The sequence below is a fragment of the Dendrobates tinctorius genome, unplaced genomic scaffold (genome assembly GCF_039654945.1).
Source record: "Dendrobates tinctorius isolate UK_male_01 unplaced genomic scaffold, ASM3965494v1 ptg000099l, whole genome shotgun sequence".
Classification (NCBI taxonomy): Eukaryota; Metazoa; Chordata; class Amphibia; order Anura; family Dendrobatidae; genus Dendrobates; species Dendrobates tinctorius.
In genome coordinates, this window is record NW_027361767.1 from 3,165,320 (window position 1) to 3,180,088 (window position 14,769).

General features: G+C 46.9%; 1 protein-coding gene across 5 annotated transcripts in view; it reads right to left on the reverse strand.

Annotated features, from left to right (window-relative positions):
• Positions 1–14,769, reverse strand: part of ELAVL3 (ELAV like RNA binding protein 3) — a 153,760-nt gene that overhangs the window by 84,363 nt on the left and 54,628 nt on the right. For all 5 annotated transcript variants that reach the window (XM_073587450.1, XM_073587451.1, XM_073587449.1 and 2 more), the window contains exon 3: positions 4,801–4,904. In XM_073587450.1, the coding sequence (XP_073443551.1) occupies positions 4,801–4,904 (104 nt within the window). The remainder of the gene's footprint in view (positions 1–4,800; positions 4,905–14,769) is intronic.

Here is a 14,769-nt window from a genome sequence, read left to right on the forward strand (position 1 = left end):
CAGAGAGGGGCACTATTGCTATATGGAGGCACAGAGAGGGGCACTATTGCTATATGGGGGCACAGAGGGGGCACTATTGTTATATGGAGGCACAGAGAGGGGCACTATTGCAGTATGGAGGTCAGAGAGGGGCACTATTGCTATATGGAGGCACAGAGAGGGGCACTATTGCTATATGGAGGCACAGAGAGGGGCACTATTGCTATATGGAGGCATAGAGAGGGGCACTATTGCTATATGGAGGTCAGAGAGGGGCAGTATTGCTATATGGAGGCACAGAGAGGGGCACTATTGCTATATGGAGGCACAGAGAGGGGCACTATTGCTAAATGGAGGCCAGAGAGGAGCACTAGTGCTAAATGGAGGCACAGAGAGGGGCACTATTGCTATATGGAGGTCAGAGAGGGGCACTATTGCTATATGGAGGCACAGAGAGGGGCACTATTGCTAGATGGGAGGCGCAGAGAGGGGCACTATTGCTATATGCAGGCCAGAGAGGGGCTCTATTCCTTTATGGAGGCCAGAGAGGAGCACTATTGCTAAGTGGAGGCCAGAGAGGGGCACTATTGCTATATGGAGGCCAGAGAGGGGCACTAGTGCTAAATGGAGGCACAGAGAGGGGCACTATTGCTATATGGAGGTCAGAGAGGGGCACTATTGCTATAGTGAACATCCCCTATAGTATACTGTGTCACCTATATATGGCTTACAGAGCAGCAGCGCAGTAGGAGATAAGAAGCAAATGTTTAATTCTTCTGCAGCGCCACCACAGGATAAATGAAGTATTACACAGTTCTCACTGAAATGAATGGTCTGTGTGTAATATATGGATGTGCCGGGTCCTCCGGGGTGAGAGAGGCGCATTGTTGCCACACTTTGCCGGATGGTGGGGGGTGTAGTAATCCCCTGTATTAAATATCTCTTAATTCATGATAAAATAATGTTACAATGCTCTGCTGGGAGTTGTAGTCTTGTTGTTGGGCTGATTTCCATTTACATTAGATGCAGGGGCAGCGCATTGTGTTGTCCCATGGCACGATGGCCGCGTGCTACGTGTCACTTTCATTAGGTCGGAGTGGAGATGACAGCCATTATACACGGCGCTGTGTTCGGTCACGGAGCCGCCGCTGCGCGCCTGACCTCGCCATTTTTACCCTTGATTAAGTCACTTTTCGGCTACACAGGACTTATCCTGTAACTTTTCCTGTGAGGAGCTGATTTGGGTTTTAATCACAGCAGCTGGCTTCCTGCGCCAATCTCTGCTGCCCCCCATCACTTAATCTCCAGGGGAAATACCCCGTAATTAGCCGGAGAGGGGACAGATGGCGGAGGGCCTTTGTCTGGCCTCCTCCCCCCTCGCCCCACTATTCACAGCCTCCCTCTCCCCCAGGGCCCAATATTTCAATGACAAAGGGAAGACAAATAAAAGAATTTTCCTGTCCTCCCTGACCTGCTGCCTCCACCATAAGACCTGACCTTCAGGGAGAAGATGGAGAGATAGGGGGCATCTGTCAGTGCAGCCGGCAGGGCGGGGGGCACATCTGACTCCATTGTGGTAGGGTGGGATACAGTCATTACTCCCATTCTCTGTATGGACACACCGCTCACGTCACAAGTGGGAAATATGGATTGTTCATCCCAATGACATGGCGTATCTAAGCTACATGTGATAATGTGCACCTGAGCAGGTGTATCTCAGCGCATCGTGGGTGATACTCTACAGCAAGATGTCAGGTGTGATACCTTCTGCTGAGTCGGTATATCTAAGCATATCACGTGTGATACTGTCTGCTGATCCCCTGTATCTAAGCTCATAATGTGCAATACAGTTTGCTGAACTGATTTATCTAAGCCTATTGTGGGATATTGCCTGCAGATACACTGTATCTAAGCCTATCATGTGACATTGTCTGGTGATACATTGTATCTAAGCCTATCGTGTGACATTGTCTGGTGATACATTGTATCTAAGCCTATCGTGTGACATTGTCTGGTGATACACTGGATCTAAGCCTATCATGTGACATTGCTTGCCGATACACTGTATCTAAGCCTATCATGTGACATTGTCTGGTGATACATTGTATCTAAGTCTATCATGTGACATTGTGTGGTGATACATTGTATCTAAGCCTATCATGTGACATTGCCTGCCGATACACTGTATCTAAGCCTATCGTGTGACATTGCTTGCCGATACACTGTATCTAAGCCTATCGTGTGACATTGTCTGGTGATACATTGTATCTAAGCCTATCATGTGACATTGTCTGGTGATACTCTGTATATAAGCCTGTCATGTGACATTGTCTGGTGATACACTGTATCTAAGCTTGTGTGCAATACTCTGCTGAAACATTGTATCTAATCGTGTGTGATATTGTCACTGTTGCACTGTTTCTAAGCCTTTGTGTACTACTGTCTGTTAATACACTGTATCTAAGCCTGTGTGTGATATTGTGTGCCGATACACTGTATCTAAGCATATTGTGTGATATTTTCTGCTGATACACTGTATCTAAGCATATTGTGTGATATTTTCTGCTGATACATTGTATCTAAGCCTGTGTGTGATATTGTCTACTGAACTAATGTATCTAAACGTGTGATACTGTCTGCTGATACACTTGCATCTAATCCTGTGTGTGATACTGTCTGCTGAACTGCTGTATCCAATCCTATTATACGTCATACTGTCTGTTGAGCTGTGTTCCTGATCCTATTAGTGATACTGTCTGCTGAACTAATGTATCTAAACCTGTGTGATACTGTCTGCTGAACTAATGTATCTAAACCTGTGTGATACTGTCTGCAGAGCAGATTAATCTAAACTTATTTGGTGTGATATTGTCTGCTGAACTGATGTATCTAAGGCTAGTTTCACACTTGCTTTTTTTTGCAGCGCGTTTTTCCCGCAAAAAAACGCATTGAAAAAACGCATACAAAAGCATACAACTGCTGCGTTTTTTTCAAGCATTTTTATGAGCATGCATGAAAAAACCGCAGCGTTTTTATGCGTTTGTATGCGTTTTTAGTGCGTTTTTACCGCGTTTGCGTTTTTTTCCAACATTAGGTGGCCCCTCACACTAACCCAAACCATAACTTTACTAACCCTAACCCTGACCCTAACCCTAACCTTAACCCTGACCCTAAACCTAACCCTAACCCTGACCCTAACCCTTAACCAAACCATACTTAACCCTAACCCAAACCCTAAACCCTAACTAACCCTAACCCTAACCCTAACCCTGACCCTAACCCTAACCCTGACCCTAACCCTAACCCTAACCCTAACCCTGACCCTAACCCTAACCTTGACCCTAACCCTTAACCAAACCATACTTAACCCTAACCCGGACCCTAACCCCAACCCTAACCCTGACCCTGACCCTAACCCTAACCCTAAACCCCCTTAACTAACCCTAACTCTAACCCAAACCCCTAAATTCCATGGTTAACAAAAAAAAACGCATGTGCAAAAAAACGCATACATGAGCATGCCAGTGCGCACGTATGCGCATCCATAGGCTATAATGGCCATTTTTAGCGCAAAACGTGCGCATACGTGCGCATGCGCTTTTTTGCAGGGCCAAAAAATGCAACATGCTGCGTCTGGAAAATACAAACGCACACCCCAAAAAAACGCAGCGCATGAAAATCGCATACGTGCGCTTACCAGCGCGCAGGTATGCGCACCCATGTTAAATATAGGGGAAAAAACGCATGCGCACGTATGCGTTTTTTTCCAGCGCAAAAAAACGCAAATGTGAAACCAGCCTAAGCCTGTAATGTCATACTGTCTGCTAATCCGCTGTATCTAAGCTTTTCATGTTAGAGACTGTCAGCTGAGTTGATGTATCTCGTTTCTTCCTTGTGTGACACTGTCTGCTGAACTAATGCACAGGGTGGGCCATTTATAAAGTTGGATCCAAAATGGCCGACTTCAAGATGGTCGCCATGGTCACCACCCACCATGAAAAGTTTCCCCCTCCCATATACTAATGTGCCACAAACAGGAAGTTGGTATCACCAACCATTCCCATTTTATTTAGGTGTATCCACATAAATGGCCCACCCTGTATTTAAGCCTTTCATGTGTGATACTGTCCCCCAAGCTGATGCATATATACCAATCATGTGCAATACTGTCTGCTGAGCCAAAGTATCTAAGCCTATCATGTGTGATACAGTGCTGCTGAGCTATTGTATATACGTCAGTGATGTGTGATACTGACTGCTGAGCCCAAGTATCTAAGCTTATCATGTGTGATACTATTTACTGAGCTGGTGTATTTAAGCCATTCTGCTGTACGTCTATGGAGCTGATGTATCTATGCCATTATGTGATACTGTCCATGGAGCTGGTGTATCTAAGCCATAGTCTGATACTGTCCATGGAGCTGGTGTATCTAAGCCATAGTCTGATACTGTCCATGGAGCTGGTGTATCTAAGCCATAGTCTGATACTGTCCATGGAGCTGGTGTATCTAAGCCATAGTCTGATACTGTCCATGGAGCTGGTGTATCTAAGCCATAGTCTGATACTGTCCATGGAGCTGGTGTATCTAAGCCATAGTCTGATACTGTCCATGGAGCTGGTGTATCTAAGCCATAGTCTGATACTGTCCATGGAGCTGGTGTATCTACGCCAGTCTGATACTGTCCATGGAGCTGGTGTATCTAAGCCATAGTCTGATTCTGTCCATGCAGCTGGTGTATCTAAGCCGTAGTCTGATACTGTCCATTGAGCTGGTGTATCTAAGCTGTAGTGTGATACTGTATGCAGGAGACACTCCTCACCTTGATAGTCTTCGTCTGTAGCTTCAGGCCATTGAGAGTGTTTATGGCTTTATCTGCGTCATTGGGGTCCACGTAGTTTACAAATCCATATCCCAAGCTCTGACCTGCAGGGAGAAGTTAGATACCTGGTGGTCAATATTATCTCATACGACAGAAGTCAGAGACAGCACAAAAGGCTCCCGGCTGGAGCTGCACTCTGGGGTCAGAGGTCTCCTGGTGACCACAAAGCCACCACCTGCTCGTACCGAGATCCTGCATCTAGATACATGTATTTGGAGACGGATGGAATATATGACGAGGGTTTCTGAGGACGACTCCCATATATAATGGCGTCCTATCCACCATAGTGCTACATTTACACAACTGTGCTTCTAAGAGGTCGGGTTCCACCGTCCAGCCCTGACCCTTGGCCGAAGACCTCCAAAATGTCTCCATCTGTCAACCATGTTCTTTCCCACAATTTCTCTTCCTGGTCTTCAATATGGCAGTGAAGCCATTTGGTCGTAGCCTGATTTTTGAGGAAATAATGTTTGTTACCGAGGCCACTAGAGGTCTCAAATATGTTAACAGAGGGATCAGGACCTTAAAAATGGCCGCCCCCAGATTCAGGCTCACTGGACGATGGTCAATAAGGGTTATTATTAGAGGAACGTATGAGCTCTGACATAAAATGGCGGCCATTTACTCCACCACTATGAGGCACATTGAGATCGTCATGAGTTAGAAGATCGACAGGTCAACGATAGGGACCACCCAACAATTACTGTCTCCCCTATCATCCGCACGTAAGATGGAGAGGGGCATAGGCCATAGACATGTTATGCTGTTGATATAGGGGAGGATGAGTTAATATTCACCCTTTTTAGAGAGTCAGCATAACAATTTAATCGAGATCCCATTTTTCAATAAAAAATGAAGGCAGTCAAGTTATCATCTCCGATCTACAATGACAACTGTCAAAGCAGAAGTAAATTACCATCAGATGAATTATAAATCTCAATTATAACACAAATATGCAACTTAAAGGGGGACTCCATAATGTTATACATAAAGTTTATTGAAGCACGTATTGAATGATCTCAATATCAGGATCCTGACAGCGCCGGCGTACAGCCTCCGCTGAGCAGGGACTCACCCGCACTGTAGGGACCCCTGGGGATCAGGATAGCCAGAAAGTATAGGTGCACAGGACCTGAGTGATGAAGTTTAGCAAGCCGGCACGGGACCTACGGTCACGTGACTGCAAGGGGGCGGGGCTTAGCGTCCTGCTTTCAGAGAAGACAGAAAACTCAGAGTCAGGCAAAACGGAGTTCATACACAGTACGGACAGCGAGGTACAGGAGGGATAAACAGACGGGAGGTCAGACAAAGCCAAAGGTCATACACAAGAGGGTGACGTGGTACCAAGGGGACGAGCAGAGAGAAGTCGGGTCACAAGCAGAGAGTCATACACGAGAGGTAGTGCAGTACAAGAGGGACAGGCAGAACTCGTAACAGGGACAGAACCGGATCAAAACCAAACAAGCAAGCAAGATATCAGGCACAAGGCACACGTACGCACAAGGTCAACTAACTCAGCCAAGGGCAGGAGTATAAGGTCCAGTGAGCATTAAATAGCCGCCCTCTGCCAGTGAGAGGCGGAACAATTAACCCCCAGTCAGACCAGGACGGGCCAAAGCGAAACCCCGTCCTGGATCATGACAGTACCCTCCCCTCAATGGGGGGCCACTGAACCCCCAGGTCTCTCAGGGTACTTGGCGTGAAAGGCCCGGGCCAACCGATCCTCATGAACCGATCGAGCAGGAACCCACGAGCGTTCTTCAGGACCGTAGCCTTTCCAATGTACCAGATATTGAAGGGCACGACGGACCAACCTGGAGTCGACAATTCGTTCCACCTCGTACTCCGACTGCCCGTTAACCAAAACCGGTGTTGGGGAAGCTGATGATCCCTCCCCAGCGGACCTCACAGGTTTCAAAAGGGCCTTATGAAAAACATTTGGGATCCGCAGAGATGGCGGGAGACGCAACCGAAAAGCCACCGGGTTAACTGCCTCGGTAATTTCATAAGGACCGATAAACTTGGGTCCAAGCTTCGTAGAGGGGACCTTGAGTCTTATATTCTTGGTGGACAACCATACCTTATCCTCAATCTGAAACACCGGTCCCGCGGATCGTTTTTTGTCCGCAAAAAATTTAAATTTGACCTGGGCCTTCGTAATGTTACTCTGGACCTCTAGCCATACCTCCCCCAACCGCTGGATCGTCTCATCCGCCCCAGGACACCCAGAATTCAAACGGGAAAATTCTCCAAAATGAGGATGAAACCCATAATTGCAGAAAAAGGGAGATGTACCCGTAGACTGGTTAACGCGGTTGTAAAATTCAAACTCAGCCACCGGTAACACAGAACACCAATCATCTTGTCGGTCTGAGGTCAAGCAATGCAGAATTTGCTCCAGCGATTGATTGGTCTGCTCGGTCTGCCCATTAGTCTCTGGATGATAAGCAGATGAAAAGGACAGACCAATACCCAACCTTTAACAAAATGCCCTCCAAAATGTGGAAACAAATTGCACTCCTCTATCAGACACCACATTCAAGGGTACCCCATGCAACCGCACCACATGCTCAACAAACTAAATCTGGACAATGTTTCCGCATTAGGTAGAGCTGCCAAAGGTACAAAATGTGCCTGCTTACTAAACCTGTCCACCACAACCCAGACGACGGTATTACCCTTGGAAGGGGGAAGGTTGGTGATGAAATCCATGGACAAATGCGTCCATGGTCTCTCAGGAATTGGCAGTGGTACCAATTCCCCGGCTGGCCGGTTATGGGGGGTTTTTGCATGGGCACAAACATCACAAGCAGACACATATTCCCCAACATCAGAGGCTAAAGCAGACCACCAGAATACTCTAGCAATGGCCTTCCGGGTAGCTGAGATCCCTGGATGTCCACCCAGAACTGAGTCATGGAACTCCCGGAGGACCTTAAGGCGAAGCTGAGCTGGCACAAAAAGTTTGTCCACCGGCTTAGCCGGCGGTGCAAGAGACTGGGCTTCCCGAATCTCTCATTCCAACATATTCAAAATACCTGCCACCACCACCCCAGGCTGAAGAATGGAGGTTCCGGGGGGACACCGGATCTAAACTGCGTGACAAAGCATCCGCTCCGACATTTTTGGACCCTGGCTGAAAAGTGATCGAGAAGTTGAATCGGGAAAAAAAAGTGACCATCTAGCCTGTCTAGGAGTTAACCTCTTAGCTGACTCAATATAAGCTAGGTTTTTGTGGTCAGTAATTACGGTTATAGGATGGACAGCCCCCTCCAAAAAATGCCTCTATTCTTCAAAGGCCAACTTAACGGCCAGAAGTTCTCGATTTCCCACATCATAGTTTCTCTCCGCAGGAGAGAATTTCTTTGAGAAAAAGGCGCAAGGTCTTAAATTGGTCAAAGTGGCGGGTCCCTGGGACAATACCGCCCCCACCCCCACCTCTGAGGCATCTACCTCAACAATAAATGGTTCCGACGGGTCCGGTTGAACAAGAACCGGGGCCGACATAAAATATGTTTTCAAAAACTGAAATGCCGCTACCGCTGCGGTTGACCAATTCTTGATATCGGCCCCCTTTTGAGTCATGTCTGTGAGGGGTTTAACCACCTGTGAGAACCCCTTTATAAATTTGCGATAGTAATTGGCGAATCCTAGGAAACGCTGCAGAGCCTTCAAATCACAAGGTTGAACCCACTCGACAATGGCCTGCACCTTATTAGGATCCATGCAATATCCTTCAGCAGACACGATGAATCCCAGAAACGACAGTTCCTGAACAAAAAACAAACATTTTTCCAGTTTAGCAAAGAGACAGTTCTCCCGGATTCTTTGGAGAACTGCCCGAACATGACCAATGTGAGTCTGTTTATCAGGAGAATAGATCAATATGTCATCCAAATATACCACCAAAAAACGCCCAATAAAATCAGAGAACACGTGATTTATGAAGTTTTGGAAGACCGCTGGAGAATTGGTCAAGCCGAAAGGCATGGCCAGATTTTCAAACAACCTTTCAGTAGTGAGAAAAGCGGTTTTCCATTCATCTCCGTCTCGGACTCGGATAAGGTTATACGCTCCCCGTAGATCTAATTTTGAAAACCACTTAGCTCCGGACAATTGGTTGTATAAATCAGGAATAAGTGGAAGGGGATACGTATTCCTCACAGTTATCTTATTTAACTCACGAAAATCGAGGCATGGGCGTAAACCACCGTCTTTTTTCTTTACAAAAAAGAACCCCGCCGCCACAGGAGAAACAGAAGGACGAATGTGTCCCTTACGGAGGCTCTCGGAAATATATTCCTTCATCGCAGCCCGTTCCGGACCCGAGAGGTTATACAGGCGGGCTTTGGGCAATTTAGCACCTGGAACCAGGTCAATGGCACAATCAAATGGGCGGTGTGGTGGTAAAACCTCAGCCTCTTTTTCTGAGAAAACGTCCTTATAGTCTATCAGGCACTCCGGAATACCTTCCAGACCCACGGACGACACAGACACAGTATCAAGACATTTCTCAGAACAATAGGGACCCCATTTAACAATGTCCCGACATTCCCAATTAATTACAGGATTATGCAATTGTAGCCAGGGGAACCCCAACACCAGTCCCGCTGGCAGGTTGTCCATCACAAAACATGAAATACGTTCCTGGTGCAAGGAACTCACTTTAAGGAGAAACTCTTCAGTACGAAACATAATGTCATTCTTTACCAGTGGTGTTTTGTCAATGGCCACAATGTGAATAGGAGTCTCCAACCTAACTGTCCCTAACTTACACCTGGATACCAAATCAGAGTAAATAAAGTTCAATGCTGATCCGCAATCCACGAAGGCAGAAGTGGATGTGGAGACACTCCCACAACAAAGTTCCACTTGCAACAACATTTTAGAGAAGGCAGAAAAAGGTACCTGAGAGCCTGGGTGACCTCCATGACAATCACCCGGGCTCAGTCGCTTGGTTAGTGGACGGGAGGGGCAAACCTTTCTCCAATGTCCAGAATCGCCACAGTGAAAACAGCCTTTTCCCACACGCCGTTGTCTCCTTTCATTTTCTTTGAGGTCGATGGTTCCCATCTCCGTGATCTCCAATATCGGACTGGCTCCCCTTCCTTAGGAGAATAACGGTCTTTCACTTGGCATCACTCCCCTCGCCCGTATCTGGCGATCCATTCGGATGGTCTGTGTCATAGCATCCTCCAGGGAATAAGGTGGAGGGTAGAGAGCCAAGGCATCTTTCAGATATTCAGACAGGCCTCTACGGAACAAACCCTGGAGGGCGGCATCATTCCAACAGACCTCAGCAGCCCAGCGTCTGAATTCTGAACAAAACCACTAGGCTGAGTGCTTCCCCTGGCACACACTCATCACCCTGTCCTCAGCCATACGCATACGATCAGGCTCATCATAAATATGCCCCAGGGCCTCAAAAAATGCATCTACCGTCATACGCTCAGGGGCCGTGGTCAGGAGGGAGAAAGCCCAAGCTTGGGGGGGCTCCCCTTAACAGAGACATAATGACCCCCACTCTCTGACCTTCATCCCCAGAAGAGTGTGGTCGTAAGGAAAAAAAAAAGCTTACAGCCCTCCTTGAAAACTCTGAACTCTTTTTTTTATCTCCAGGAAAGGTATCCGGTAACTTCACTGGAGACTCAGGGGAAACTAATGTAATATCAGGAGCCTCAGATGAAAAAGCCCCTGCACAGTGTCAGCGATCAGCTGCTGAGACTGAGCCAGGACTCGTTGTTCTCTAAGGAGTTTCTGAGACATCTGGGTCAGGTGTTTAACCTGCTCAGAAAGAGCGTGCATAGGATCCATCACATACACAGAAGAAGGGGAGCAGAGAAAAAAAAAAAAATGGTATCGGTCAGTTATAATATCAGGATCCTGACAGCGCCGGCGTACAGCCTCCGCTGAGCAGGGACTCATCCGCACTGTAGGGACCCCTGGGGATCAGGGCAGCCAGAAAGTATAGGTGCACAGGACCTGAGTGATGAAGTTTAGCAAGCCGGCACGGGACCTACGGTCACGTGACTGCAAGGGGGCGGGGCTTAGCGTCCTGCTTTCAGAGAAGACAGAAAACTCAGAGTCAGGCAAAACGGAATTCATACACAGTGCGGACAGCGAGGTACAGGAGGGATAAACAGACGGGAGGTCAGACAAAGCCAAAGATCATACACAAGAGGGCGACGTGGTACCAAGGGGACTAGCAGAGAGAAGTCGGGTCACAAGCAGTGAGTCATACAAGAGAGGTAGCGCAGTACAAGAGGGCCAGGCAGAACTCGTAACAGGGACAGAACCGGATCAAAACCAAACAAGCAAGCAAGATATCAGGCACAAGGCACACGTACGCACAAGGTCAACTAACTCAGCCGAGGGCAGGAGTATAACTGACACCGGACCTAGGTCCAGTGAGCATTAAATAGCCGCCCTCTGCCAGTGAGAGGTGGAACAATTAACCCCCAATCAGACCAGGATGGGCCAAAGCGAAACCCCGTCCTGGATCATGACACTCCATCTATATAATCTATGTCCAGCACTAGAACACATCTTGGCCTCTCCTTACGGTGTATATAACGACATACATTTCATAGTACTGTGTAACCACACTTTTCTGATTGGAGAACTAGCCTTGCTGTCCATGGCAACCAATTAGAAATCAGCTTACAGTGTTGTTGAAACATTAAAGCTGTAATGTGATTAACGCCTGGAATCGGCGAACTTCCTAGAGTGGACCCTCTGGGTCGCGGTACCGCAACCACACTGGGCGAGCCAACCAGATGAATCCAACCTCTATACTGTACAGGGATCGCTAAGGGCAGGCCTGGGGGGCAAGAGTACCGCGACAGCCGGTACCAAGAGAGCGGCTCGTAGGGAAGTAAAAAGTCAAAAAGGGACAAAAAATAATACAGGACAGGAATACCGAGGAGACGGGACGAAGGTATCACCAAGTAACACGGACAGACAGGGACAGGAGCAAGAGACGGAGGTAAAGGTCGGAGGCCAAGGGAATTGAAGAGACAGGGAACCACCTGGGACGGACGGGAAGGAACAGCGACAGAGGGGAAGACTAGGAGGAGCGGTGTAAGACCAAACGGCAAAAAGAGAGCAAGACACTGTAAGGCGCGTAGTCACAAGACAGACAGAGACACTGGGAACCAGATCTCGAGGGCCTAAGTACTGGCACAAAATGTAAAACAATAATCAGAGGCCTCCACTAAGGGAGGGCGGCCTGATATACCTGTCGGTGAGGCTCCATTGGTCAGGAAGTACTTCCAGGTTCTGGCACCGCAGAGGTTAAAGGAGTAGGCAGCGCGCGCGCCCGTGTCCTAGTGCGCATGCGCGAGACCTGAACCCCTGACCGCGAGGCCGACAGTGCAGGAGACGTCTGCCGCGAGCCCCGTCCAGCAGCACGCCGGGATGCAGGAGCGAGGAGGGGAGTATCGGGACCCCGGGTGGACATAGCCCTTACATGTGATTGGTTGCTAGGGACTTCAAGACAGTAGCCCATCCTATTACTACGCAGCCTCTGGTTTATGTCATGTAAATCAGCTTTTCTAGGCCCCTGACTTCCAATCTTGCTAGGCAGGATTTTAGATTTGCGACTTAGGATTCTGGAAAAGAAAAATAAAAAAAACAAAAAAAACAACCATGCTAAAATATGGTGGTCATTCAAGATTCTGAGAGACTGCTAAGAAGTAAGATTTTCTGCCCAAAGTGAGCTCTGTTTAGGCTATATAGCAAGCTGATCACTGATCGTTTAGCTCAATTTTCATAGAGTAATAATCGGCCCATGTAATGAGCCTTTTCAAGCTTTCTGTTATGACTTAAAGGGGACATGTCACCAGATCAAAAGTGGACACTTTATGCTCTTATTTTATTCCCACTGCTCCCCTGGGATATCCGATGTTTTTTTTACTTCAAAACCACCATACGGTTCTAGAGATATGAGCCTTTTTGTTTACATCTAATTTTTTGTGTTGTTTTTGTAAATAGGGGCGTGGCTTACAAGATTTCTCAGGGGCGTATAGTTAGGCTGCTCTGCATAAATAACAGTAAGCCACACCCTCTTAGTAAAGACCATAAAAATTCAAGACAAAATAAAAAGGCCCATATCTATGGAACCATATGGCAGACTTGAAAAACTAAAAAAAAAAATACTCAGGGGATCAGTGGGAATGAAAAAAAAAAAAACAAGACCGGACAATTTTGACCCAGTTCTGAGTCAAACGCATCGGGTCCAATAAGTGTGCTAGAGGATGACGATGGATGGAAGGATAGATAGGAGACAGATACAGATAGGTGGATATATTTACATTAGTTTTATAAAGTTTATACACCTGATAAGATAATAATGAGTTTTGGCACCCTGATAGAAAGGAACATTTATGCCTGATCCGATAAATATTTCTGTATGTTAGCAATCTTATTCTATAAGATAGATAGATAAACATAAATTGGCAAATTTATGCGCTAAGAACCTTCATTTTTGTAAGTTCATCTTATTGCGTAATAACACTGTTGAGATTCAATGTTTTCAGTGTTTCCATATATCTTGGCTCATACACAGTGCTGCTGGGTTTTCCTTGTTCTATATAATGCAGCTATCGCAGCTTGCACCTGTTCACACTTAGGAGGTGCTGGTCAGGTTTTTTCTCTAGATGGATGGATGGATAATAGATACATAATAGATAATAGATAGATACAGTGGGTACAGAAAGTATTCAGACCCCTTTAATTTTTTCGCTCTTTGTTTCATTGCAGCCATTTGCTAAATTAAAAAAAAGTTCATTTTTTCCCTCATTACTGTACACTCTGCACCCCATCTTGACCAAAAAAAAAGAAATGTAGAAATTTTTGCAAAAGAAAAAACTGAAATATCACATGGTCGTAAGTAGAGTTGAGCGACTTTGGTCGGATCGGGTTTCGTGAAACCCGACTGAAACAAAATTTGAGTCGGATGAAACTGGTCCGACTAGGGCAAAAAAAAGTCGGAGTTTCGTCCAAAACCCGACCCCAATGCAACAAAAGTCGCCCAACTCTAGTCATAAGTATTCAGACCCTTTACTCAGTATTGAGTGGAAGTGACCTTTTGAGCTAGTACAGCCATGAGTCTTCTTGGGAATGATGCAACAAGTTTTTCACACCTGGATTTGGGGATCCTCTGCCGTTCTTCCTTGCATATCCTCTCCAGTTCTGTCAGGTTGGATGGTGAACGTTGGTGGTCAGCCATTTCCAGGTCTCTCCAGAGATGCTCAATTGGGTTTAGGTCAGGGCTCTGGCTGGGCCATTCAAGAATGGTCACAGAGTTGTTCTGAAGCCACTCCTTTGTTAGCTGTGCGTTAGGGTCATTGTCTTGATAGAAGATGAACCTTCGGCCAAGTCTGAGGTCCAGAGCACTCTGGAAGAGGTTTTCATCCTGGATATCTCTGTACTTGGCCACATTCATGTTTACTTCAATGGCAACCAGTAGTCATTTCCCTGCAGCTGAAAAACGCTCCCATAGCATGATGCTGCCACCACCATGTTTCACTGTTGGGATTGTACTGGGCAGGTGATGAGCAGTGCCTGGTTTTCTCCACACATACCGCTTAGAAATATAACCAAAAAGTTCTATCTTTGTCTCATCAGACCAGAAAATCTTATTTCTCATAATCTGGGGGAATCCTTCATGTGTCTTTTTAGCAAACTCTATGCGGGCTTTCTTATGTCTGGCACTGAGAAGAAGCTTCCGTCGGGCCACTCTGCCATAAAGGGCCGACTGGTGGAGGGCTGCAATGATAGATGACTTTGTGGAACTTTCTCCCATCTCCCTACTGCATCTGTGGAGCTCAGCCACAGTGATTTTGGGGTTCGTCTTTACCTCTCTCACCAAGGCTCTTCTCCCACGATTGCTCAGTTTGGCTGGATGGC